Genomic DNA, 27521 nt, shown 5'->3' with positions numbered 1-27521 from the left:
TTTTGGATCTCTGTATACACTACTAGCGTTAGTTCCGTCGACAGAAAAAGAGTTTGTAGAAATAAAAAAAATAGTTAAAGGGTTAAAGCTAAAAATAAGTTGATCAGCTTTAATGTAATAAGTGATATTATTATTTCAGGTTAAAGTCCACATACATCTGCCTGTATGTATCAAAAGGGATCCAGAGAAGGAAAATCAGTGACCTGCATTTCACATTTGGAATTGTATGTGCTTTGTTTAATTCGACAATTTTTTACCTTTTTGTGAATGTTTTAAATGTCAACAAATAAATATGGAATAAATACTGTCACTTGCAGCCATCCATTGTTCCACTTTAATACTGCAACACAAAAATATGCACGACCTGAACCATGAAGGGTAAGGTGCATGGTTAATGTTAGACCACCATGCCATGTGTGTGTGTGTGTATATTACTCTATATAAGGTTGACACAGTTGACAGGGGACAGGGAATCAGGGCCTTAGTCAGGGAGGTGACCAAGAACCCGATGGTCACTCTGTCAGAGCTCCTTGGAATACTTATGTACATGTGCTTTCTCAATTCTTTTATTTGTAATAAATTTGCATTAATTCTCAAACTTTATGTTGTTATTATGGGGTGTTGTGTGTAGAATTCTGAGAATTTTTTAAATCTATTTTAGAATAAGGCTGTGATGTGGAAAACGTGATGTGGTGTAAATACTTACCAAATGCACTATAGATAAATAGATACAGTAGATAGCATGTAAATGTCACCATAAATGTAATAGATTTGTTTTTCTACACAGAAGAAAATGTTGAATATATTATTGCAGGGTTTAAATATTTTAAATACTGCTGGTGGTTTAATAAGTTTAAAGAGAATGCAATAATAATAATAATAATAATAATAAAAGTGGGCACAGGTTCACCCAAACCTACCAATCTACCATACAGGCCTGATTTGTGAATTGCTGCAGAGATGGTTGTCCTTCTGGAAGGTTCTTCTCTCTCCACAGGGGAGCTCTTATAATAATAATAATAATAATAATAAAAGTGGGCACAGGTTCACCCAAACTGGGCATTTGATGGCTGAAAAAAAAAAAATTGGCAGGTCTTTAAAAAAAAATTCTGTTACAACTTTAAATCTAATTATAAAGTATTGTGTTAATAGGAAAAAACTGAACTTTCTTAGAACTATAATATGCTCTTTTACATTTTAGCAGTTAATTTCTATTCTTGATTCAAGTACGCCACTACCATTTCTCCTCAGTTATTAACCCTGTTTAGCAAAAGTCACTGGAAGAGGTGAAAAATCCATCCTCTTGCTACAGTATTTGATGTTATGCAACAGTATGTAAAACATGCATGAGCCTTCATTTTGTGGGATAGGCCAAATGTACATATAACAACAAATCAATGAAAGGGTTAAATCATCTGGATCCTCCTTCCGTCTCTTTCCTGAAATACAACACTGAGGCGTTTCCGCACTGCTTTAAAAGTCTGTGGTGTCACTGCTGCATTTTCCCACTTCACTTAGAGCTTCCATATATCGGAATCCAGATCTTTTGAGATCGGTAGGTACAGTGTTTCCTACACATTGTCATGTAAACCTAAAGGTATTATTACATTTAAAACGCGTACTTTTTTTTTCTTCTTCCGGCCGGAATATGGGAATGACGTAGAAAAAATACAATGAAAAAAAAAAACTATTATTCAAATAATCTTTATTCTTTTATTATTCTTATTATTATTACTACTACACCAAAGCAGCAGAAAACAGCCATATAAACGCATGATCTTGTGAATCTATACTATTTCTTTGCCTTTGTGATTTAAAAAAAACAAAAACTTTTTGCTCAGTCGTGTTTGTTCAGTTAAAATGAAGTAAATTGTATTGCCTAGGTTGTGCATTAAAAAAAAGATATTTCACTATATACTGCACAATCCTAACCCCATATATATTTATTAAAACATGCTGTAGTAATGCCCCCTGTGGCATCTTTGTACCCCAAAGAGGTTTTTTCTTTCTCCTCTTTTGTACTTCATCTTTCTCTTTACATATCAGCTGGGTAAATGGAGGGTAGGTTTAGTATCAAGTTGCAGGAAAAAGAAGGAATTGAAGAAGGACAATTTTTGGTTTACATTAATGACCTCAATCTCATAAACCCTAGTGGTGTTATTGTGTTCACCTTAACAGATCAGAGGTAGATAAGTGCACAAATATTTCAGGGTCTTTTTAGGAAACAGCATATACACTCACAACTGACAGGTGACGATGATGAATATGATAATGGCACTACAAGCACATATTAATTGTACTGCTTGCAATGTTAGGGTCTATTTGCTACAGAAAGTTTGTCCACCAGATGTCAGTACAATGAGCTCGTAAGTAAAGCTTCATGAAATGAACCTTTTGGTGAAACTTTTGGCTGGTGAAACCTGGACACCTGAATGAGGCTTGCCTGAATGTGCAAGCCGTCCTGCACAGTAGCCTCCTTCCACCTCATTTTTTTCAGTCACGATTCTTTTTAAAGGCAAAGTGCAGGTTTATTTATTTTGTTTTTCCTTTATGGTTGGTAATTAAAAATTTAATATGGATATTTTTTGGGTTGTGGAATGAATCTTTTGAATTTCCATTATTTCTTATGGGAAAATTTGCTTTTACATACAAGTGATTTGGATTACAAGCAAGCATCCGGAATGAATTATGCTTGCAATCCAAGGTTTACTGTAACTGTACAAAATGAATCTAAATATTTTTTTTAGAGCTCATATGTATTTATTGTTTCTTGTATGCAGTAGATGACTTTTGTGCATAAGCATTAAGAGCTGAAAGTCTGATGGCCTGTTTTGCTCTTTTTTTTCCCTTCCATAAATGCATTTCTTAAAAAGGTTTCTTAATTTTAAAACAAACAGATTTTTGTGTTCTGTGTCACACTGCACAGTTTAAGTATCTGTATGTGTTATTAATTAGATTATTCAAAGATGGAGAGTTTGTGCCGCGCTAATAGCAACTTCGCCCTGGACCTGTACCGGGCCGTAAGCGAAGAGAGCCCAAACGGAAACCTGTTTATTTCCCCGCTAAATATCAGTGCCGCACTCAGTATGGTCTACTTAGGAGCGAGAGGAAGGACTGCTGAGGAAATGGCTAAGGTACGAGAGCTTATCCTAAGTACATTTAAACACAGCTGCAAACTTTTCACACTAGGGATGTAAAATTGTTTACACACAGGACAGAGAAAACTACAGTATTTGCATTGAGTTTAGTCATACACAAAACACAATGTATCACTATTTACACCAATCAGCCATAACATTATGACCACCTGCCTAATATTGAGTTGGTCCCACTTTTGCCACCATAAGTGATGCAGTTACTCGGACTCCAGAGCCCTGCGTGTAGATTAGCATCCTATCCAGCGTGTCCCCCTTATGCCATAAGTCTCCTGGGATAGGCTCCAGGCCCCCCACGACCCTAAATAGAAAAAAGTGATATAGACCTTGAGTGAGTGAGTGACTCAGTTTTCTAGCCATCACAATTTGGCCCATGTTAAAGTCACTTAAATCCTTATGCCTGCCCATTTGTTCTGCTTCCATTACATTAACTTCATGAAAAAGATTTACTTGCTGCCTAATATATCCCACCAACTTCTAGCCGCCATTGTAATGGCTAAGGGACTGGGTCAAAGCAACTCCAAAACTGTAGCTCTTGTGAGATATTTCCAGGCTGCAGTGGTCAGGATCTATCAAAAGGGATCCAGAGAAGGAAAATCAGTGAGCTGGCAAGATGGTTTTGGGGTGGCTGCCTGGTCCAATAGTAGAGCTACTGTAGCTCAAATTGAGGAAAAGGTTAATGGTAGTAACAACACACGTCATTACTGCTTAGGTGGGGGGGCGTGACCTACTCGATACAGTATATACAGTACTGTATATAAGTGGGTGGTCATAATGTTATGGCTGATCAGTGTATATTCTTACAAACACTTATGGGCTAACAAACTTGATTAAGAAAGAATACAACAAGAGACAAGACTCTCTCTTTCTTCCTCTCTGTCTCAAACACGCACACACATATACAATGATCCACCTTGGTGGACTTTTCTATATTATTAAAGAAGAGGGGAGAAGAAAAGAAAAAAAAAATTAATTATATGTATGTCTGGAAGTGGAAACTGGGTTTAAGGAAGGCCTATTTGACCAATTAAAATTATTATTTTATTTATTTATTTATTTATAAAAAAACAAACAAACAAAAAAACTATATGAGGAATAAAACTAAGAAGCTTACAGAACCAGGGAGTCTCCCATCCAAGGACTGACCAGGGCCAAGCCTGCTTAGCTTTCTAAATCAGGCTAGATAGGCCATTCTCATACCTGTATGTCTGGAAGTGGAAAGTGGGTTGAAGGAAGGCCTATTTGACCAATTAAAATTATTATTTTATTTATTTAAAAAATAAAATAAAAAATAAATATATATATATGAGGAATAAAGCTGAAAAGCTTGTAGAACCAGGGAGTCTTCCATCCAAGCACTGACCAGGGGCAAACCTGCTTAGCTTTCTAAATCAGGCTAGATCAGTCATTCTCATACCTGTATGTCTGGAAGTGGAAACTGGGTTGAAGGAGGGCCTATTTGACCAATTAAAATGATTTTTTTTTTATTATTTAAAAAAAAAAAAAAAACTATATGAGGAATAAAGCTGAAAAGCTTATAGAACCAGGAAGTCCCCCATCCAAGCACTGACCAGGGCCAAGCCTGCTTAGCTTTCTAAATCAGGCTAGATCAGTCAATCTCATACCTGTATGTCTGGAAGTGGAAACTGGGTTGAAGGAAGGCCTATTTGACCAATTAAAATGATTTTTTTTTTTATTATTTAAAAAAAAAAAAAAACTATATGAGGAATAAAGCTGAAAAAGCTTATAGAACCAGGGAGTCTGCCATCCAAGCACTGACCAGGGCCAAGCCCGCTTAGCTTTCTAAATCAGGCTAGATCAGTCATTCTCATACCTGTTCGTCTGGAAGTGAAAAATGGGTTGAAGGGAGGGCCTATTTGACCAATTAAAATAATTATTTTATTTATTCATTTATTTAAAAAAAAAAAAACTATATGAGGAATAAAGCTGAAAAACTTATAGAACCAGGAAGTCACCCAGCCAAGGACTGACCAGGGCCAAGCCTGCTTAGCTTTCTAAATCAAGCTAGATCAGTCATTCTCATACCTGTATGTCTGGAAGTGGAAACTGGGTTGGAGGAGGGCCTATTTGACCAATTAAAATAATTATTTTATTTATTCATTTATTTAAAAAAAAAAAAACTATATGAGGAATAAAGCTGAAAAGCTTATAGAACCAGGAAGCCCCCCATCCAAGCACTGACCAGGGCCAGGCCTGCTTAGCTTTCTAAATCAGGCTAGATCAGTACATCTCATACCTGCATGTCTGGAAGTGGAAACTGGGTTGAAGGAAGACCTATTTGACCAATTAAAATGATTTTTTTTTTTATTATTTAAAAAAAACAAAAAACTATATGAGAAATAAAGCTGAAAAAGCTTATAGAACCAGGGAGTCTCCCATTCAAGCACTGACCAGGGCCAAACCTGCTTAGCTTTCTAAATCAGGCTAGATCAGTCATTCTCATACCTGTTTGTTTGGAAGTGGAAACTGGGTTGAAGGAGGGCCTATTTGACCAATTAAAATAATTATTTTATTTATTCATTTATTTAAAAAAAAAAAAACTATATGAGGAATAAAGCTGAAAAGCTTATAGAACCAGGAAGTCCCCCATCCAAGCACTGACCAGGGCCAAGCCTGCTTAGCTTTCTAAATCAGGCTAGATCAGTCAATCTCATACCTGTATGTCTGGAAGTGGAAACTGGGTTGAAGGAAGGCCTATTTGACCAATTAAAATATATATTTTTTTATTATAAAAAAAAAAAAAACTATATGAGGAATAAAGCTGAAAAGCTTGTAGAACCAGGGAGTCTTCCATCCAAGCACTGACCAGGGGCAAACCTGCTTAGCTTTCTAAATCAGGCTAGATCAGTCATTCTCATACCTGTATGTCTGGAAGTGGAAACTGGGTTGAAGGAGGGCCTATTTGACCAATTAAAATGATTATTTTATGTATATATTTATTTAAAAAAAAAAAAAAAAAAAAAACTATATGAGGAATAAAGCTAAAAAGCTTATAGAACCAGGAAGTCCCCCATCCAAGCACTGACCAGGGCCAAGCCTGCTTAGCTTTCTAAATCAGGCTAGATCAGTCATTCTCATACCTGTATGTCTGGAAGTGGAAACTGGGTTGAAGGAAGACCTATTTGACCAATTAAAATGATTATTTTATGTATATATTCACATTTAAACAACCCCCCCCTCCCCCAAAAAAAAAAAAATAAAATAAAAAAAAAAAAACTATATGAGGAATAAAGCTAAAAAGCTTATAGAGCCAGGAAGTCCCCCATCCAAGCACTGACCAGGACCAAGCCTGCTTAGCTTTCTAAATCAGGCTAGATCAGTCAAACTCATACCTGTATGTCTGGAAGTGGAAACTGGGTTGAAGGAAGGCCTATTTGATTAATTAAAATGATTTTGTTTTTATTATTTAAAAAAAAAACTATTTGAGGAATGAAGCTGAAAAGCTTATAGAACCAGGGAGTCTCCCAGCCAAGCACTGACCAGGAACAAACCTGCTTAGCTTTCTAAACCAGGCTAGATCAGTCATTCTCATACCTGTATGTCTGGAAGTGGAAACTGGGTTGAAGGAGGGCCTATTTGACCAATTAAAATGATTTTTTTTTTATTATTTAAAAAAAAAAAAAACTATATGAGGAATAAAGCTGAAAAGCTTGTAGAACCAGGGAGTCTTCCATCCAAGCACTGACCAGGGCCAAACCTGCTTAGCTTTCTAAATCAGGCTAGATCAGTCAATCTCATACCTGCATGTCTGGAAGTGGAAACTGGGTTGAAGGAAGGCCTATTTGACCAATTAAAATGATTATTTTTATTATTTAATATAAAAAAGAAAAACTATATGAGGAATAAAACTAAGAAGCTTATAGAACCAGGGAGTCTCCCATCCAAGCACTGACCAGGGCCAAGCCTGCTTATCTTTCTAAATCAGGCTAGATCAGTCATTCTCGTACCTTTATGTCTGGAAGTGGAAACTGGGTTGAAGGAAGGCCTATTTGACCAATTAAAAAGATTTTTTTTATTATTTAATATAAAAAAGAAAAACTATATGAGGAATAAAGCTGAAAAGTTTATAGAACCAGGGAGTCTCCCATCCAAGCACTGACCAGGGCCAAGCCTGCTTAGCTTTCTAAATGAGGCTAGATCAGTCATTCTCATACCTGTATGTCTGGAAGTGGAAAGTGTGTTGAAGGAGGGCCTATTTGACCAATTAAAGTGATTATTTTATTTATTTATTTATTTATTTAAACAAACCCAAAAAAAAAAACTATATGAGGAATAAAGCTGAAAAGCTTATAGAACCAGGAAGTCCCCCATCCAAGCACTGACCAGGGCCAAGCCTGCTTAGCTTTCTAAATCAGGCTAGATCAGTCATTCTCATACCTGTATGTCTGGAAGTGGAAACTGGGTTGAAGGAAGGCCTATTTGACCAATGAAAATGATTTTGTTTTTATTAAATAAAAAAAAAAACTATATGAGGAATAAAGCTGAAAAGCTTATAGAACCAGGGAGTCTCCCATCCAAGCACTGACCAGGGCCAAGCCTGCTTAGCTTTCTAAATCAGGCTAGATCAGTCATTCTCATACCTGTATGTCTGGAAGTGGAAAGTGGGTTGAAGGAGGGCCTATTTGACCAATTAAAATGATTTTTTTTATTATTTAATATAAAAAAGAAAAACTATATGAGGAATAAAACTAAGAAGCTTATAAAACCAGGGAGTCTCCCAGCCAAGCACTGACCAGGGCCAAGCCTGCTTAGCTTTCTAAATCAGGCTAGATCAGTCATTCTCATACCTTTATGTCTGGAAGTGGAAACTAGGTTGAAGGAGGGCCTATTTGACCAATTAAAATGATTTTTTTTATTATTTAATATAAAAAAGAAAAACTATATGAGGAATAAAACTAAGAAGCTTATAGAACCAGGGAGTCTCCCATCCAAGCACTGACCAGGGCCAAGCCTGCTTAGCTTTCTAAATCAGGCTAGATCAGTCATTCTCATACCTGTATGTCTGGAAGTGAAAACTGGGTTGAAGAAGGGCCTATTTGACCAATTAAAATGATTATTTTATTTATTTATTCATTTGTTTATTTAAACAAACCCAAAAAAAAAAAAAACTATATGAGGAATAAAGCTAAAAAGCTTATAGAACCAGGGAGTCTCCCATCCAAGCACTGACCAGGGCCAAACCTGCTTAGCTTTCTAAATCAGGCTAGATCAGCCATTCTCATACCTGTATGTCTGGAAGTGGAAACTGGGTTGAAGGAGGGCCTATTTGACCAATGAAAATGATTTTGTTTTTATTAAATAAATAAAAAAACTATATGAGGAATAAAGCTGAAAAGCTTATAGAACCAGGAAGTCCCCCATCCAAGCACTGACCAGGGCCAAGCCTGCTTAGCTTTCTAAATCAGGCTAGATCAGTCAATCTCATACCTGTATGTCTGGAAGTGGAAACTGGGTTGAAGGAGGGCCTATTTGACCAATTAAAATGTTTTTTTTTTTTTATTATTTAATTAAAAAAAGAAAAACTATATGAGGAATAAAACTAAGAAGCTTATAGAACCAGGGAGTCTCGCATCCAAGCACTGACCAGGGCCAAGCCTGCTTAGCTTTCTAAATCAGGCTAGATCAGTCATTCTCATACCTGTATGTCTGGAAGTGGAAACTGGGGTGAAGGAGGGCCTATTTGACCAATTAAAATGATTATTTTATTTATTTATTTATTTATTTAAACAAACCCAAAAAAAAAAAAAAAAACTATATGAGGAATAAAGCTGAAAAGCTTATGAAGCCAGGAAGTCCCCCATCCAAGCACTGACCAGGGCCAAGCCTTCTTAGCTTTCTAAATCAGGCTAGATCAGTCATTCTCATACCTGTATGTCTGGAAGTGAAACTGGGTCGAAGGAGGGCCTATTTGACCAATTAAAATGATTATTTTATTTATTTATTTATTTAAAGAAACCCCCCCAAAAAATAAAAAACTATATGAGGAATAAAGCTGAAAAGCTTATAGAACCAGGGAGGCTCCCATCCAAGCACTGACCAGGGCCAAGCCTGCTTAGCTTTCTAAATCAGGCTAGATCAGTCATTCTCATACCTTTATGTCTGGAAGTGGAAACTAGGTTGAAGGAGGGCCTATTTGACCAATTAAAATGATTTTTTTTATTATTTAATATAAAAAAGAAAAACTATATGAGGAATAAAACTAAGAAGCTTATAGAACCAGGGAGTCTCCCATCCAAGCACTGACCAGGGCCAAGCCTGCTTAGCTTTCTAAATCAGGCTAGATCAGTCATTCTCATACCTGTATGTCTGGAAGTGAAAACTGGGTTGAAGAAGGGCCTATTTGACCAATTAAAATGATTATTTTATTTATTTATTCATTTGTTTATTTAAACAAACCCAAAAAAAAAAAAAACTATATGAGGAATAAAGCTAAAAAGCTTATAGAACCAGGGAGTCTCCCATCCAAGCACTGACCAGGGCCAAACCTGCTTAGCTTTCTAAATCAGGCTAGATCAGCCATTCTCATACCTGTATGTCTGGAAGTGGAAACTGGGTTGAAGGAGGGCCTATTTGACCAATGAAAATGATTTTGTTTTTATTAAATAAATAAAAAAACTATATGAGGAATAAAGCTGAAAAGCTTATAGAACCAGGAAGTCCCCCATCCAAGCACTGACCAGGGCCAAGCCTGCTTAGCTTTCTAAATCAGGCTAGATCAGTCAATCTCATACCTGTATGTCTGGAAGTGGAAACTGGGTTGAAGGAGGGCCTATTTGACCAATTAAAATGTTTTTTTTTTATTATTATTTAATAAAAAAAGAAAAACTATATGAGGAATAAAACTAAGAAGCTTATAGAACCAGGGAGTCTCCCATCCAAGCACTGACCAGGGCCAAGCCTGCTTAGCTTTCTAAATCAGGCTAGATCAGTCATTCTCATACCTGTATGTCTGGAAGTGGAAACTGGGTTGAAGGAGGGCCTATTTGACCAATTAAAATGATTATTTTATTTATTTATTTATTTATTTAAACAAACCCAAAAAAAAAAAAAAAAACTATATGAGGAATAAAGCTGAAAAGCTTATGAAGCCAGGAAGTCCCCCATCCAAGCACTGACCAGGGCCAAGCCTTCTTAGCTTTCTAAATCAGGCTAGATCAGTCATTCTCATACCTGTATGTCTGGAAGTGAAACTGGGTCGAAGGAGGGCCTATTTGACCAATTAAAATGATTATTTTATTTATTTATTTATTTAAAGAAACCCCCCCAAAAAATAAAAAACTATATGAGGAATAAAGCTGAAAAGCTTATAGAACCAGGAAGTCTCCCATCCAAGCACTGACCAGGGCCAAGCCTGCTTAGCTTTCTAAATCAGCCTAGATCAGTCATTCTCATACCTGTATGTCTGGAAGTGGAAAGTGGGTTAAAGGAGGGCCTATTTGGCCAATTAAAATATTTATTTATTTATTTATTTATTTATTTATTTAAACAAACCAAAAAAAAAAAAAAAAAAACTATATGGGGAGTAAAACTAAGAAGCTTATAGAACCACGGAGTCGCCCATTCAAGCACTGACCAGGGCCAAGCCTGCTTAGCTTTCTAAATCAGGCTAGATCAGTCATTCTCATACCTGTATGTCTGGAAGTGGAAACTGGGTTGAAGGAGGGCCTATTTGACCAATTAAAATGATTATTTTATTTATTTATTTATTTAAAGAAACCCCAAAAAAAAAAAAAATAAATAAATAAACTATATGAGGAATAAAGCTGAAAAGCTTATAGAACCAGGAAGTCCCCCATCCAAGCACTGACCGGGCCAAGCCTGCTTAGCTTTCTAAATCAGGCTAGATCAGTCATTCTCGTACCTTTATGTCTGGAAGTGGAAACTGCGTTGAAGGAAGGCCTATTTGACCAATTAAAATGATTTTTTTTATTATTTAATAAAAAAAAGAAAAACTATATGAGGAATAAAACTAAGAAGCTTATAGAACCAGGGAGTCTCCCATCCAAGCACTGACCAGGGCCAAGCCTGCTTAGCTTTCTAAATCAGCCTAGATCAGTCATTCTCATACCTGTATGTCTGGAAGTGGAAAGTGGGTTGAAGGAGGGCCTATTTGGCCAATTAAAATAATTATTTATTTATTTATTTATTTATTTATTTATTTAAACAAACCAAAAAAAAAAAAAAAAAACCATATGGGGAGTAAAACTAAGAAGCTTATAGAACCACGGAGTCGCCCATTCAAGCACTGACCAGGGCCAAGCCTGCTTAGCTTTCTAAATCAGGCTAGATCAGTCATTCTCATACCTGTATGTCTGGAAGTGGAAACTGGGTTGAAGGAGGGCCTATTTGACCAATTAAAATGATTATTTTATTTATTTATTTATTTATTTATTTAAAGAAATCCAAAAAAAAAAAAAAAAACTATATGAGGAATAAAGCTGAAAAGCTTATAGAACCAGGAAGTCCCCCATCCAAGCACTGACCAGGGCCAAGCCTGCTTAGCTTTCTAAATCAGGCTAGATCAGTCATTCTCATACCTTTATGTCTGGAAGTGGAAACTAGGTTGAAGGAAGGCCTATTTGACCAATTAAAATGTTTTTTTTATATTATTCAATATAAAAAAGAAAAACTATATGAGGAATAAAACTAAGAAGCTTATAGAACCAGGGAGTCTCCAATCCAAGCACTGACCAGGGCCAAACCTGCTTAGCTTTCTAAATCAGGCTAGATCAGTCATTCTCATACCTGTATGTCTGGAAGTGGAAACTGGGTTGAAGGAGGGCCTATTTGACCAATTAAAATGATTATTTTATTTATTTATTTATTTATTTATTTAAAGAAATCCAAAAAAAAAAAAAAAAACTATATGAGGAATAAAGCTGAAAAGCTTATAGAACCAGGAAGTCCCCCATCCAAGCACTGACCAGGGCCAAGCCTGCTTAGCTTTCTAAATCAGGCTAGATCAGTCATTCTCATACCTGTATGTCTGGAAGTGGAAACTGGGTTGAAGGAAGGCCTATTTGACCAATTAAAATGTTTTTTTTATATTATTCAATATAAAAAAGAAAAACTATATGAGGAATAAAACTAAGAAGCTTATAGAACCAGGGAGTCTCCCATCCAAGCACTGACCAGGGCCAAACCTGCTTAGCTTTCTAAATCAGGCTAGATCAGTCATTCTCATACCTGTATGTCTGGAAGTGGAAAGTGGGTTGAAGGAGGGCCTATTTGACCAATTAAAATGATTTTTTTTATTATTTAATATAAAAAAGAAAAACTATATGAGGAATAAAACTAAGAAGCTTATAAAACCAGGGAGTCTCCCAGCCAAGCACTGACCAGGGCCAAGCCTGCTTAGCTTTCTAAATCAGGCTAGATCAGTCATTCTCATACCTTTATGTCTGGAAGTGGAAACTAGGTTGAAGGAGGGCCTATTTGACCAATTAAAATGATTTTTTTTATTATTTAATATAAAAAAGAAAAACTATATGAGGAATAAAACTAAGAAGTTTATAGAACCAGGGAGGCTCCCATCCAAGCACTGACCAGGGCCAAGCCTGCTTAGCTTTCTAAATCAGCCTAGATCAGTCATTCTCATACCTGTATGTCTGGAAGTGGAAAGTGGGTTGAAGGAGGGCCTATTTGACCAATTAAAATGATTTTTTTTATTATTTAATATAAAAAAGAAAAACTATATGAGGAATAAAACTAAGAAGCTTATAAAACCAGGGAGTCTCCCAGCCAAGCACTGACCAGGGCCAAGCCTGCTTAGCTTTCTAAATCAGGCTAGATCAGTCATTCTCGTACCTTTATGTCTGGAAGTGGAAACTGGGTTGAAGGAAGGCCTATTTGACCAATTAAAAAGATTTTTTTTATTATTTAATATAAAAAAGAAAAACTATATGAGGAATAAAACTAAGAAGCTTATAAAACCAGGGAGTCTCCCATCCAAGCACTGACCAGGGCCAAGCCTGCTTAGCTTTCTAAATCAGGCTAGATCAGTCAATCTCATACCTGCATGTCTGGAAGTGGAAACTGGGTTGAAGGAAGGCCTATTTGACCAATTAAAATGATTATTTTATGTATATATTTATTTAAAAAAAAAAAAAAAAAACTATATGAGGAATAAAGCTAAAAAGCTTATAGAACCAGGGAGTCTCCCATCCAAGCACTGACCAGGGCCAAACCTGCTTAGCTTTCTAAATCAGGCTAGATCAGCCATTCTCATACCTGTATGTCTGGAAGTGGAAACTGGGTTGAAGGAGGGCCTATTTGACCAATTAAAATGATTATTTTATGTATTTATTTATTTAAACAAACCAAAAAAAAAAAAAAAAAAAAAAAAACTATATGAGGAATATAACTAAGAAGCTTATAGAACCAGGGAGTCTCCCATCCAAGCACTGACCAGGGCCAAGCCTGCTTAGCTTTCTAAATGAGGCTAGATCAGTCATTCTCATACCTGTATGTCTGGAAGTGGAAAGTGTTTTGAAGGAGGGCCTATTTGACCAATTAAAGTGATTATTTTATTTATTTATTTATTTATTTAAACAAACCCAAAAAAAAAAACTATATGAGGAATAAAGCTGAAAAGCTTATAGAACCAGGAAGTCCCCCATCCAAGCACTGACCAGGGCCAAGCCTGCTTAGCTTTCTAAATCAGGCTAGATCAGTCATTCTCATACCTTTATGTCTGGAAGTGGAAACTGGGTTGAAGGAAGGCCTATTTGACCAATTAAAATGATTTTTTTTATTATTTAATAAAAAAAAAAAAAAAACTATATGAGGAATAAAGCTAAAAAGCTTATAGAACCAGGGAGTCTCCCATCCAAGCACTGACCAGGGCCAAACCTGCTTAGCTTTCTAAATCAGGCTAGATCAGTCAATCTCATACCTGTATGTCTGGAAGTGGAAACTGGGTTGAAGGAAGGCCTATTTGACCAATTAAAATGATTTTTTTTTATTATTTAAAAAAAAAAAACTATATGAGGAATAAAGCTGAAAAGCTTGTAGAACCAGGGAGTCTCCCATCCAAGCACTGACCAGGGCCAAGCCTGCTTAGCTTTCTAAATCAGGCTAGATCAGTCAATCTCATACCTGTATGTCTGGAAGTGGAAACTGGGTTGAAGGAAGGCCTATTTGACCAATTAAAATGATTTTTTTTTATTATTTAAAAAAAAAAAAAAAAACTATATGAGGAATAAAGCTGAAAAGCTTATAGAACCAGGGAGTCTCCCATCCAAGCACTGACCAGGGCCAAACCTGCTTAGCTTTCTAAATCAGGCTAGATCAGTCATTCTCATACCTGTATGTCTGGAAGTGAAAACTGGGTTGAAGGAGGGCCTATTTGACCAATTAAAATGATTATTTTATTTATTTATTCATTTGTTTATTTAAACAAACCCAAAAAAAAAAAAAACTATATGAGGAATAAAGCTGAAAAGCTTATAAAGCCAGGAAGTCCCCCATCCAAGCACTGACCAGGGCCAAGCCTGCTTAGCTTTCTAAATCAGGCTAGATCAGTCATTCTCATACCTGTATGTCTGGAAGTGGAAACTGGGTTGAAGGAGGGCCTATTTGACCAATGAAAATGATTTTTTTTTTATTTAAAAAAAAAAAAAACATATGAGGAATAAAGCTGAAAAGCTTATAGAACCAGGAAGTCCCCCATCCAAGCACTGACCAGGGCCAAGCCTGCTTAGCTTTCTAAATCAGGCTAGATCAGTCATTCTCATACCTGTATGTCTGGAAGTGGAAACTGGGTTGAAGGAGGGCCTATTTGACCAATTAAAATGTTTTTTTTTTTTATTATTTAATTAAAAAAAAAAAAACTATATGAGGAATAAAGCTGAAAAGCTTATAGAACCAGGGAGTCTCGCATCCAAGCACTGACCAGGGCCAAGCCTTCTTAGCTTTCTAAATCAGGCTAGATCAGTCATTCTCATACCTGTATGTCTGGAAGTGGAAACTGGGTTGAAGGAGGGCCTATTTGACCAATTAAAATGATTATTTTATTTATTTATTTATTTATTTAAACAAACCCAAAAAAAAAAAAAAAAACTATATGAGGAATAAAGCTGAAAAGCTTATGAAGCCAGGAAGTCCCCCATCCAAGCACTGACCAGGGCCAAGCCTTCTTAGCTTTCTAAATCAGGCTAGATCAGTCATTCTCATACCTGTATGTCTGGAAGTGGAAACTGGGTCGAAGGAGGGCCTATTTGACCAATTAAAATGATTATTTTATTTATTTATTTGTTTAAAGAAACCCCCCCAAAAAATAAAAAACTATATGAGGAATAAAGCTGAAAAGCTTATAGAACCAGGAAGTCTCCCATCCAAGCACTGACCAGGGCCAAGCCTGCTTAGCTTTCTAAATCAGGCTAGATCAGTCATTCTCATACCTGTATGTCTGGAAGTGGAAACTGGGTTGAAGGAAGGCCTATTTGACCAATTAAAATGTTTTTTTTATATTATTCAATATAAAAAAGAAAAACTATATGAGGAATAAAACTAAGAAGCTTATAGAACCAGGGAGTCTCCCATCCAAGCACTGACCAGGGCCAAACCTGCTTAGCTTTCTAAATCAGGCTAGATCAGTCATTCTCATACCTGTATGTCTGGAAGTGGAAACTGGGTTGAAGGAGGGCCTATTTGACCAATTAAAATGATTATTTTATGTATTTATTTATTTATTTATTTAAACAAACCCAAAAAAAAAAAAAAAAACTATATGAGGAATAAAGCTGAAAAGCTTATAGAACCAGGAAGTCCCCCATCCAAGCACTGACCAGGGCCAAGCCTGCTTAGCTTTCTAAATCAGGCTAGATCAGTCATTCTCATACCTTTATGTCTGGAAGTGGAAACTGGGTTGAAGGAAGGCCTATTTGACCAATTAAAATGTTTTTTTTATATTATTCAATATAAAAAAGAAAAACTATATGAGGAATAAAACTAAGAAGCTTATAGAACCAGGGAGTCTCCCATCCAAGCACTGACCAGGGCCAAGCCTGCTTAGCTTTCTAAATCAGGCTAGATCAGTCATTCTCATACCTTTATGTCTGGAAGTGGAAACTAGGATGAAGGAGGGCCTATTTGACCAATTAAAATGATTTTTTTATTATTATTAAAAAAAAAAAAAAATTTGTGAGGAATAGAACTAAGAAGCTTATAGAACCAGGGAGTCTTCCATCCAAGCACTGACCAGGGCCAAACCTGCTTAGCTTTCTAAATCAGGCTAGATCAGTCATTCTCATACCTGTATGTCTGGAAGTGGAAACTGGGTTGAAGAAAGGCCTATTTGACCAATTAAAATGATTATTTTATGTATTTATTTATTTAAACAAACCAAAAAAAAAAAAAAAACTATATGAGGAATAAAGCTGAAAAGTTTATAGGACCAGGAAGTCCCCCATCCAAGCACTGACCAGGGCCAGGCCTGCTTAGCTTTCTAAATCAGGCTAGATCAGTCAATCTCATACCTGCATGTCTGGAAGTGGAAACTGGGTTGAAGGAAGGCCTATTTGACCAATTAAAAAATTTTTTTTTTTTTTTATAAAAAAAAAAAAAAAAAAAAAAATTTGTGAGGAATAAAACTAAGAGCTTACATAACCAGGAAGTCCCCCAGTCAAGCACTGACCAGGGCCAAGCCTGCTTAGCTTTCTAAATCAGGCTAGGTCAGTCATTCTCATACCTGTATGTCTGGAAGTGGAAACTGGGTTGAAGGAAGGCCTATTTGACCAATTAAAAAATTTTTTTTTTTTCATTTATAAAAAAAAAAAAAAAAAAAAAAAATTTGTGAGGAATAAAACTAAGAGCTTACATAACCAGGAAGTCCCCCAGTCAAGCACTGACCAGGGCCAAGCCTGCTTAGCTTTCTAAATCAGGCTAGGTCAGTCATTCTCATACCTGTATGTCTGGAAGTGGAAACTGGGTTGAAGGAAAGCCTTTTTGACCAATTAAAATTATAATGTTATTTATTTATTTGTTTATTAAAAAAAAAAACTATATGAGGAATAAAACTGAAAAGCTTATACACCCAGGGAGTCTCCCATCCAAGCACTAACCAGGGTCAAGCCTGTTTAGCTTTCTAAATCAGGATAGATCAGCCATTCTCATACCTGTATGTCTGGAAGTGGGAACTGTGTTGAAGGAGGGCCTATTTGACCAATTAAAATGATTATTTTATTTATTTATTTAAACAAAAAAAAAAACCTTGGAAAGTATTTATGCGTGGTTTTGCACCTTGTAAGACCCGCATCGTTACAGGTTTAGCTGCTCCTGAATAAAGGGAGCCACTTCGAGAAGGACAGAATGTGCATTTCTTACTGAACAGTCCTAAGCACTTTAGATACCTGTGCAGTGTTGACATACTAATGATAATATCATCCAAATTACCCATTGACATAAATATCTACCAGTATCAAGATCTCATAATTATGGGATATTATCCAATATGCGGTGCTGGAGAAGCCAACACACACTCAATCAGGATTTGGACCCAAAATCACATAAGATCCGGCGAAGCTTCGGAAACAGCATGGGCCGACTCAATGACTAAGCGATGTGAAGCGCAATCTTGTCTCCTTTCATACTTCCTGAATCGCGACCGTACTACTTCAGGGTCCTAGTGCCAGTCGCGGAGCGAGTGCGCATGAGAGCAACCAAACTAGCTACGCGACCTCTGTTTTCTTCCGACAAAGGAAAAAAATTATTGAGCGTTTTATTGAACACATTTTTTATTGATATCGATCACGTGCTTATCGCGATACATATCAGTATTGTTTTATTGCCCAGCCATAATTGTGAGACATACTCCTTATTCTTAATTTATTTGTTAATTTATTTATTTAATTTTTGCATATTGGTTCCCTTGGGACACTTGGTTCCACCATTTACTTTATCCACGGCCACGTTTTCGAGCATAAATGGTCTGTTTAGGGTCATGCCACAGAATTCTGGAAGTCCGGCCTGACAAGGTCACTCCAATTTAATTTTTTTTAGTCATTCAGAGGTGGACCTGCTGGTGTGTTTTGGATCATTGTCCTATTGCATAACCAAACTGTGCTTGAGTTTGTGGTCACAAACTGATGGCCAGACATTTTCCTTCAGGATTGTCTGGTAGTGTGCAGGATTTATTGTTCCCATCAGTTATGCAGTCTTTTTGCTAAATCTTTTTGCAAAGCAGCTCCAGACCATCACACGACCACCACCACATTTGACTATTGGTATGATTTCCTTTAAATAAAAACACTGTTACTTTTATTTTAGATTTAACGGGATATACACCTCACAAAATGTTCAACTCGCATGAGTGCACAAAGCATTTGCCCAAAAGTCTTGGGGAAATCAAAAAATTATTATTGTCAAAGGTGAGATGAACCTTTTTATCCTTTTTTTTTTTTTTAGCCTTGGAGCTCTCCTACGGTTAACATTTACTTTTGCCCATTCTCTTTCTTAGTCCTGAATCATTACCACGGACCTTAACTGAGGCAAGTGGGGCTTGTTGTTTTGGGTGGTTTTATGAGCTCCTGAATGAATCGCCTCGTGATCTTGGTGTAATTTTGGTAGGCCGGCCATTTCTGGGAAGGTTCACCCTGTAACACTGTTTTCTCCTTTTGGCCATGGATAATGGCTCTCAATATAGTTTGCTGGAGTCCCAAAGCTTTAAAAGACAGCTTTTTTTCCCCTTAATAAATTAAATATTTATCAAAATAAAAATCATTTGAAAACAGCATTTTGTATTTAATCAGGTTAACTTTGTTTAATATTGGACTTTGTTTGGTGATCTCATTCATTTAATTGTGATAAATATGCAAAAAATAAAAACATGAGGTTTATGATGTTGTTGTTGTTCATTGCAGGTTCTATCCTTCAGTTCAGTCCCTGATGTTCACTCCAACTTCAAGACACTCAACTCTGCAATTAACAGCCCCAAAGCCTCCTACATTCTCCGACTGGCTAACAGGCTTTATGGAGAGAAGACTTACAATTTCCTATCTGTAAGCCAATTACACCTGTCGCGTAACTTTGCTTTTGTTTTGTTACAAAAATATGTTTAAGATCTTTGATCTGGCAATAAAGGACAAATTAACTCTTAGTGGTTTTTGACTGTAACCCCAGTACTTAAGTTACTGCGAGGTGAGAAAAAGTATGCATTGCTTCCAAGCCAGACTTTTAGCTGGAATGAACAAGTATGCACAGTGCCAGTGCTGATGTTTGTACACATTCAGGGGTTTCCATACTGAAGGAATCAAGGTAAGGTATATAGTAAGCAAAAGTGTAAACAATGCAAAATTTTTATATTTTAGCTTCTAAAACATAGCCACCTTATGCTTGAATGACAGTGTCCTGAATGTGTTGTGCCTTTTGTTTCAGGAATATGTGGACTCCACTCAGAAGTTGTACCAAGCTGACATGCAGACAGTAGACTTTATTGGATCATCAGAAGAGTCACGGAAGCTCATCAACAAGTGGGTAGAAGAGAAGACTGAGGGTAAAAAACTAATATTTTTTTATACATTTTTAGAATATTTTCTCAAACGCTACAACATAAGGGGGACACACAAAGAATTGTATTAGAAGACCATGTTCAGGTTATAATAGTTTTCTTCGTTTTGGTTTCAGGTAAAATAAAAGATATTTTGCAGTCAGGGACGATCATAGCAATGACTCGACTTGCCCTGGTGAATGCGATTTATTTCAAGGGAAAATGGAAGCATGTGTTTGATACTAGAGACACTAAGGAGATGCCCTTCAAGATAAACCAGGTGGAAGTCACACAATACACATTCACATAATTTCAGTCTTCATTATACACATTAACTGTATACTGTAGTATTTGTATTGCTTAATAGAGTTTTCTATTTTAAATGTCATTGTAGTAATATAGCAAAACTTGAAAGACCAGCAGTAACAAAGAGGATGTAAGAATAAATAATATAATTATATATATACAGTGGAATATACACTCACCTAAAGGATTATTAGGAACACCTGTTCAATTTCTCATTAATGGAATTATCTAATCAACCAATCACATGGAAGTTGCTTCAATGCATTTAGGGGTGTGGTCCTGGTCAAGACAATCTCCTGAACTCCAAACTGAATGTCAGAATGGGAAAGAAAGGTGATTTAAGCAATTTTGAGCGTGGCATGGTTGTTGGTGCCAAGCGGGCCGGTCTGAGTATTTTACAATCTGCTCAGTTACTGGGATTTTCACACACAACGATTTCTAGGATTTACAAAGAATGGTGTGAAAAGGGAAAAAACATCCAGGATGCGGCAGTCGTGTAGGCAAAAATGCTACAGATGCAAAAAGATGCTAGAGGTCAGAGGAGAATGGGCCGACTGATTCAAGCTGATAGCAGAGCAACTTTGACTGAAATAACCACTCGTTACAACCGAGGTATGCAGCAAAGCATTTGTGAAGCCACAACACGCACAACCTTGAGGTGGATGGGCTACAACAGCAGAAGACCCCACCGGGTACCATTTATCTCCACTACAAATAGGTAAAAGAGGCTACAATTTGCACGAGCTCACCAAAATTGGACAGTTGAAGACTGGAAAAATGTTACCTGGTCTGATGAGTCTCGATTTCTGTTGAGACATTTAAATGGTAAAGTCAGAGTTTGGCATAAACAGAATGAGAACATGGATCCATCATGCCTTGTTACCACTGTGCAGGCTGGTGGTGGTGGTGTAATGGTGTGGGGGATGTTTTCTTGGCATACTTTAGGCCCCTTAGTGCCAATTGGGCATCGTTTAAATTCCACGGGCTACCTGAGCATTGTTTATGCCCATGTCCATCCCTTTATGACCACCATGTACCCATCCTCTGATAGCTACTTCCAGCAGGATAAGGCAGTTCGGAAGGCGAAAGGGGGTCAAACACCGTGTTAGTATGGTGTTCCTAATAATCCTTTAGGTGTGTGTATTTACAGTCCAACTTGGATGGTTCAAATGGTTCAGTGCAAACAGGATTGCAAATATTTGAATAATCATAATTTGTTTATTGGGTATGATTATTAGACTGAGAAAAAACAAGTGCAGATGATGTACAAGGAGGAGGAATTCCCCTACAACTACATTGATGAGTACAAGCTGCAGGTACTGGATTTGCCATATGTGGAGGAGGAACTCAGCATGGTGGTGCTTTTACCTGAGGAGTCTCTGGATGGCTCAGACCCACTTCAAAAGGTCAGCACACACCTCTTAAAAATTTTATCTTGTCTCCTTCTAATTTATAATGATCTGCAAAACACAATCTATTGCAGGTTGACCTATTATCTAATAAATCTAATTGTCTAGGTGGATATTTTATTCATAATTACTTTATTATAAACACTTTTTAAACAAATTATTGTGAAACAAACACTGAGCCTTATTCACATAGTATTTTTGTGACTTCTGTCATTTGTGACGCCTTCCAATATTCCGTTAGCAGTAAAATTTCCTGTTTTTGGTTATAAAACATGGTATGATGAAGCGTTTGAGAAACTATTTTGGTAGAATTTTGTTACTCCAAAATAATCACCTTAAAATGACCCAGAATCACTGCAAATATAATGACAAGGACTATAATTTGGATCACCAAAAAATACTTCTCTCACCAAAACCTATATCAACATCGAGAGCCAGGTCTCTAGGGAACGAAGCATTGTTTGGGAGTTGACAAAATCAGATTCTGACATATTAATTTATAAATTTTACACTCTTTATGCCTTTATAATTTCCACTGAAAAGCTAAGCTTTTAAATTACTTAGGAAAAACCCACCATGCACAACTGTTGAAATCAACAGATGAAACCTAATATCTCCTCCCTCAATTAGTTCAAGAATCAAACCGCTAGCACTATTTACAAATTAGGAGTAAAAGCAGCACAGGCATGCCATTGTCCTAAAAATGAAATGGTTATGTCATGTCTGTAATTTTGTCATGCATGGGACGAGCAGCTGATATCCCTGATATCACAAGCATGATACAGACTCTTTTTTTTTTTTTTTTTGTAGCCCTATAGGATAGAAACAAGCAGCCAATTTCAGCCTGGAATTGTATTATAGTTAAACCTATGGATTGCAAATAACTTGGTCTGAGAATGTTTTGCAATTTTGAATAAATTTTACCTCGATAAACGAGAAAGGTCTTGAAATATAAGTAGTATGTAAATGCTTTGTTTGCTGGGTGTCACATGATCACAACTGAGGCAATGGTTCTTCTCCCTCTCATGCTGCGGTATTGTGGGTAATCGTCTGCCATGCTTAGTCTCAGTGTTCATGCCTCACTCGTATAGTCAACATCCATGCTTGCATATACTGTTCATTTAAACATTGTGACCACGTACAGGATGTGCGCACATAAAGCATTTTTTTCATTTTGTGCCTATGAGACAAGAGACAGCATTGAGTCCATATATTCAATTAAATTTTATTTTATTTGTATAGCGCTTTCAACAATTGACATTGTCGCAAAGCAGCTTTACACAATCAAAAGAATTATTTAAGTTTGTATGGTATGTAAGTGTACATGAGTCAAAATGGTCAGATAGTCCCTGGTGAGCAAGCCGAGGGCGACAGTGGCAAGGAAAAACTCCCTAAGATGGTAATAGAAAGAAACCTTAAGAGGAACCAGACTCCACAAGGAACCCATCCTCATTTGGATGAAACAGACAGCAGGAATTGATCTGCATTCATACTGTGTGTTAGGTGTGTTAGCCAGTTAAGCTATAACAGTTGATGTTAATTGATGTTAATATGGAGTCTAAGGTAGACTTTAATTCCAGTCCTGAACTATCGAGCAACTACAGCCAAGTCAAGTCCTCAAAGAAACAGCTGTCAACACCAGTCGAGGCCAGAACCGTTCTTCATGGTAGAGTGAAACCGTACCCAGACACCAGACTCCTCCCAAAGAGACATGTGACGAGATCTCCAACCAGAAGTGGGGAACCAGGATGGGTCAGACAGGTCCGGAGGGCAGAGGGAGTCTGGATCACTGGCAGCTCAGGAATGACATGAGTAGCTCAACAGAGAGAGGGGGAGAGAGAACAGGAGAGGGGAGAGCAGAAGAGGAGAGATAACAGTTAGGTATTTTCGCAGTCACATAATGTATAATGTGAATGTATATTTAGTATGGCGTGCAAGCAGAGACTTCAGCAGGACTAACTAAAACAGCATAATTAAAAGGGAGAGCCAGAAGGAAACACAGACATGAGGGCTCCCTGAGATGAAAAGCAAACAATTACTGTACCTCACCATCAACAAACCTGAGTGATCAATGAGAGTGGGGAAGACAGCATCTAAACATACCTGTTCACCATAATACTCTACTGTATGTCCATGAGTCCCCCAGATCTGCTCCTTTACCCAAGACAAATCTGTTTATAAAAATGCTTAATTAAATAAATAGGTTTTTAGCCTAGACTTAAACACTGAGACTGTCTCTGAACACGATTTGGAAGGCTATTCCAGAACTTTGGAGCTTTGTAAGAAAAAGCTTTGCCCCCAGCTCTAGTTTTCAATTAATCATTTAAGTACTGACAAGCAGTCTACATTCTTTGATCGAAGTAGGCGTGTCGGATCGTAAAACACTAGCAGTTCACTCAGATACTGCGGCAAGAGTCCATTTAATGCTTTATTTGTCAAGAGTAGTATTTTAAAATGAATTCGAAATTTTACAGGGAGCCATTGGAGTAAAGATAAAATAGGTGTGAGGTGCTCGTATCTTCTGGTTCTAGGGAGGACTCTCGCTGCTGCATTCTGGACTAGCTGAAGCTTGTTTATGCACCTTGTTAAACAACCAGACAGTAAGGCATTACAATAGTCCAACCTAGAGGTAATTAAAAGCATGAACTAGTTTTTCTGCATTGTTTCTGAGGTAAAAGAATGCTATCCTGGTAATATTATCTACATGAGCTTCAAATAAAAGACTGGAATCTATAATCACACCGAGGTCTTTTACTGTTGCACTTGATGAAACAGAAAGGCCATCTAAAGTTATAGTGTGATCTAAAATCTTACTTCTAGCTGTATGCGGTCCTATGACTAGAACTTCTGTCTTATCAGGATTAAGCAGAAGGAAGTTAATTACAAGTCAAAACAGCAAAAGTGAACTCTCCCAGATAGTTCCACAGAAGTCCAGTGAGTGTTTTTCGAGTGAAACAGAGATCACTCATAAAAGCTGTGTAAATAGAAAGAACTATATAGATATACAGAGATAAGATTATGTGGACTACTAATTAGTTACAACACTAGTCAATAAACAGCGTTTAAGGTTTAAGATCAAAAGGCAAAGATTTTACACATTTTTAAGAAGAAGTCTTTATTTGTCATTTACAGTATACATTACAGCACAATTAAATTCTTTCTCTGGTAACCATAACTTGTTCGAAGGTTGGGGTCAGAGCACAGGGTCAGTTATGACACATTACCACACCTCTGAAGCAGACAGCATTTGAGGCCTAAGCTGCAGCTTAGTGTTTAAACACCACTGAAAGGATGGAGAGATGATGGAGGGATGGATTCACCATTTATTTTCCTTCTATTCTAACAAGCGTCCTAGTTCCTGCTACAGAAAAACACCCCCATAACAGATTATTACCATGCTTTATCAAGCTTAACCAAGCTTCAATGCACTATGGTTACAATATATCCTTTATTCATTGCATCCTGTTTTTTAATTAGCATCCAATCTCCTACTGTATGTCCTGCACACATTTCTCAACTTTAGTAAGCATATATGTATGTGTGTATGTGTGTGATAGTCATCTTGTACAATAACCCCTCTCTCGTCTTCTTCACACCAGGGACAATTTTTTTCAAGTAAAGTCGAGGTTAATTTGTTTAATTTTTTACTGCATATTTTGTATCAATCATATTTAGATGGCTATTTTTGGGTTGTGAAATTAATCATTTAAGTTTTCATTATTTCTTATGGGGAAATATGCTTTAATATACGGGTGCTTTGGATTACCAGCACATTTCCAGAATAAATTATGCTTGTTTAATTGTTAATTTAAGGTTTAATTGTATATTAAAATTGTACCATCATTGTCTTACTAGCACCTGACAGTGTCTGTATGTTTGTTGTTTAACAGCTGGAGAGTGAATTAACAGTGAACAGGCTGATAGAGTGGACAAATCCAGAGAGGATGGACAGATCAACTGATATCATTCTCCATTTGCCAAAATTTAAGTTGGAAGAGCAGTATTCTTTAAAAGATATCCTGAGTAAGATGGGCATGAGCTCTTTGTTCCAGCCTGGTGCTGCGGATCTGACAGGCATGAGCATTCAAGGAGACCTTTTTGTGTCATCTGTGACCCACAAAGCTTATGTCGAGGTTAATGAGGAAGGCACAGAGGCAGCAGTGGCCACAGGCATCATAATTACTACAGATTGCTTGAGACCAGAGAAGCACTTCATGGCAGACCATCCCTTCCTATTCTTCATCAGACACAACCCTACTAAGAGTATTCTCTTTTTTGGGAAGTTCAGAGGCCCAAAGTAGAGATGTTCTCTACCAACCTGAGAAATAATGCGTGTTTGGAAGTGTTTATCAAATAAAATGAACAAAAAGTGTTTAATGTATTTGGAATTAAAAGGGGTCGCATTTGGAATATGTGAATTGCTTTTATACACCCAGTAGTGACATATTTCATGTTATATACTGACTCTAACAAGAAATTACCATAATAAACCTGTTGAAATGTAACCATACAACAAACGATTTTTGTCTCATCTGTCCATAAGACTTTTTTCCTTGTGGCCTCAGAAGGTGTGTTTTTGCAAAGCTCTGTCTTTTTTTTTTTTCCCCCTTTCATACAAGTCACATTTATGGACAATTTGTTTATTCTTCATAAACGTCAGTTTTTATATGATTTTGCAAGACTGCAAGTTTAAACACAGTGAAACAACGTTCCTCCAGGAAGAAGGTGCTACATGCAACATAAATTTGCAACATAAATTTACAACATAAATTAACAGAAAAACTAAACTAGCTAACTAAGAGGCCAAGTTAGCTGGCTTGCAGAGACAAGACAGATTGACCTGACAACAAAAAAATTACAACATAAATTAACAAAAACTAACTAGCTAACCCAGAAAGGAGAACTATCTACGTTTTTTATTTTTTATTTTTTTTTTACAGACAACATAAAGGGCACGTGCAAATGTGCAAATGAGCAACAAAGTGACAGTGCGACAAACACGACATAACATAAACCAGTAAACGTTCCAGTAAACCTAATATATTTAATAGAACATGAACAAGTTAAGCAAATGCCTTGGGCCTCACTGAGAGCTTATAGTTTATAGTTACCTCTTGATAATTGCCTAGAAAAACAAAAATAGCTGAAATTGTATCAGTCTGCAAGAAATTAACGAACATTTAAACTACAGGTTGCAACTACAGTTTTAAACTGTTGCAATCAATCATTCATTTATCTTCAGTAACCACTTCATCCAGAATTTGGAATGCAGCATACATGTGTTGCTCTGGATATAGTAGCTGAAAAATATTTAATTTTTCTTACTTTTATATTGTGATAAAAACATATGTACCAAGTATTGCCAAAGCTGATACATTCCATATAACTCAAGAGTAATATTGCAACAGGGTAAACAGCATATCATGTGAAATGCAGGTTATTAGTCACTTACAGCAAAAGTGAACTCTCCCAGATAGTTCCACAGAAGTCCAGTGAGTGTTTTTCGAGTGAAACAGAGATCACTCATAAAAGCTGTGTAAATAGAAAGAACTATATAGATATACAGAGATAAGATTATGTGAACCACTAATCAGTTACAACACTAGTCAATAAACAGCGTTTAAGGTTTAAGATCAATAGGCAAAGATTTTACAAATTTTTAAGAAGAAGTCTTTATTTGTCATGTACAGTATACATTACAGCACAATTAAATTCTTTCTCTGGTAACCATAACTTGTTCGAAGGTTGGGGTCAGAGCACAGGGTCAGTCATGACACATTACCACACCTCTGAAGCAGACAGCATTTAAGGCCTAAGCTGCAGCTTAGTGTTTAAACACCACTGAAAGGATAGAGAGATGATGGAGGGATGGATTCACCATTTATTTTCCTTCTATTCTAACAAGCGTCCTAGTTCCTGCTACAGAGAAACACCCCCATAACAGAATATTACCATGCTTTACCAAGCTCAACCAAGCTTCAATGCACTATGGTTACAATATATCCTTTATTCATTGCATCCTGTTTTTTATTGGTATTCGCTGGTCATATACTTGCTGGTTCATTCTCTTCATTTCTACTTGCACGTGCACCTTTACGTACAATATCCAACCTGTATATACTGTGGCGTTTTTACGCCAGAAAG

At 36.8% G+C, this 27521-nt stretch overlaps 1 protein-coding gene across 1 annotated transcript; it reads left to right on the top strand.

Annotated features, from left to right (window-relative positions):
- The first annotated feature begins 1439 nt into the window (after positions 1–1439).
- On the top strand, positions 1440–25884 carry LOC128514939 (leukocyte elastase inhibitor-like). Its single transcript, XM_053488854.1, has 7 exons — positions 1440–1555; positions 2956–3134; positions 19037–19174; positions 19551–19668; positions 19800–19942; positions 21207–21374; positions 25268–25884. The coding sequence occupies exons 2-7, from the start codon at positions 2967–2969 to the stop codon at positions 25676–25678; spliced, it is 1146 nt and encodes a 381-aa protein (XP_053344829.1). The 5' UTR covers positions 1440–1555; positions 2956–2966; the 3' UTR covers positions 25679–25884.
- Positions 25885–27521: the final 1637 nt, after the last annotated feature.

This window comes from Clarias gariepinus, chromosome 27 (genome assembly GCF_024256425.1).
Source record: "Clarias gariepinus isolate MV-2021 ecotype Netherlands chromosome 27, CGAR_prim_01v2, whole genome shotgun sequence".
NCBI classification, from domain to species: domain Eukaryota; kingdom Metazoa; phylum Chordata; class Actinopteri; order Siluriformes; family Clariidae; genus Clarias; species Clarias gariepinus.
Note: the sequence above shows the minus strand (reverse complement) of the source record. Positions and strands in the feature narration are given on the sequence as shown.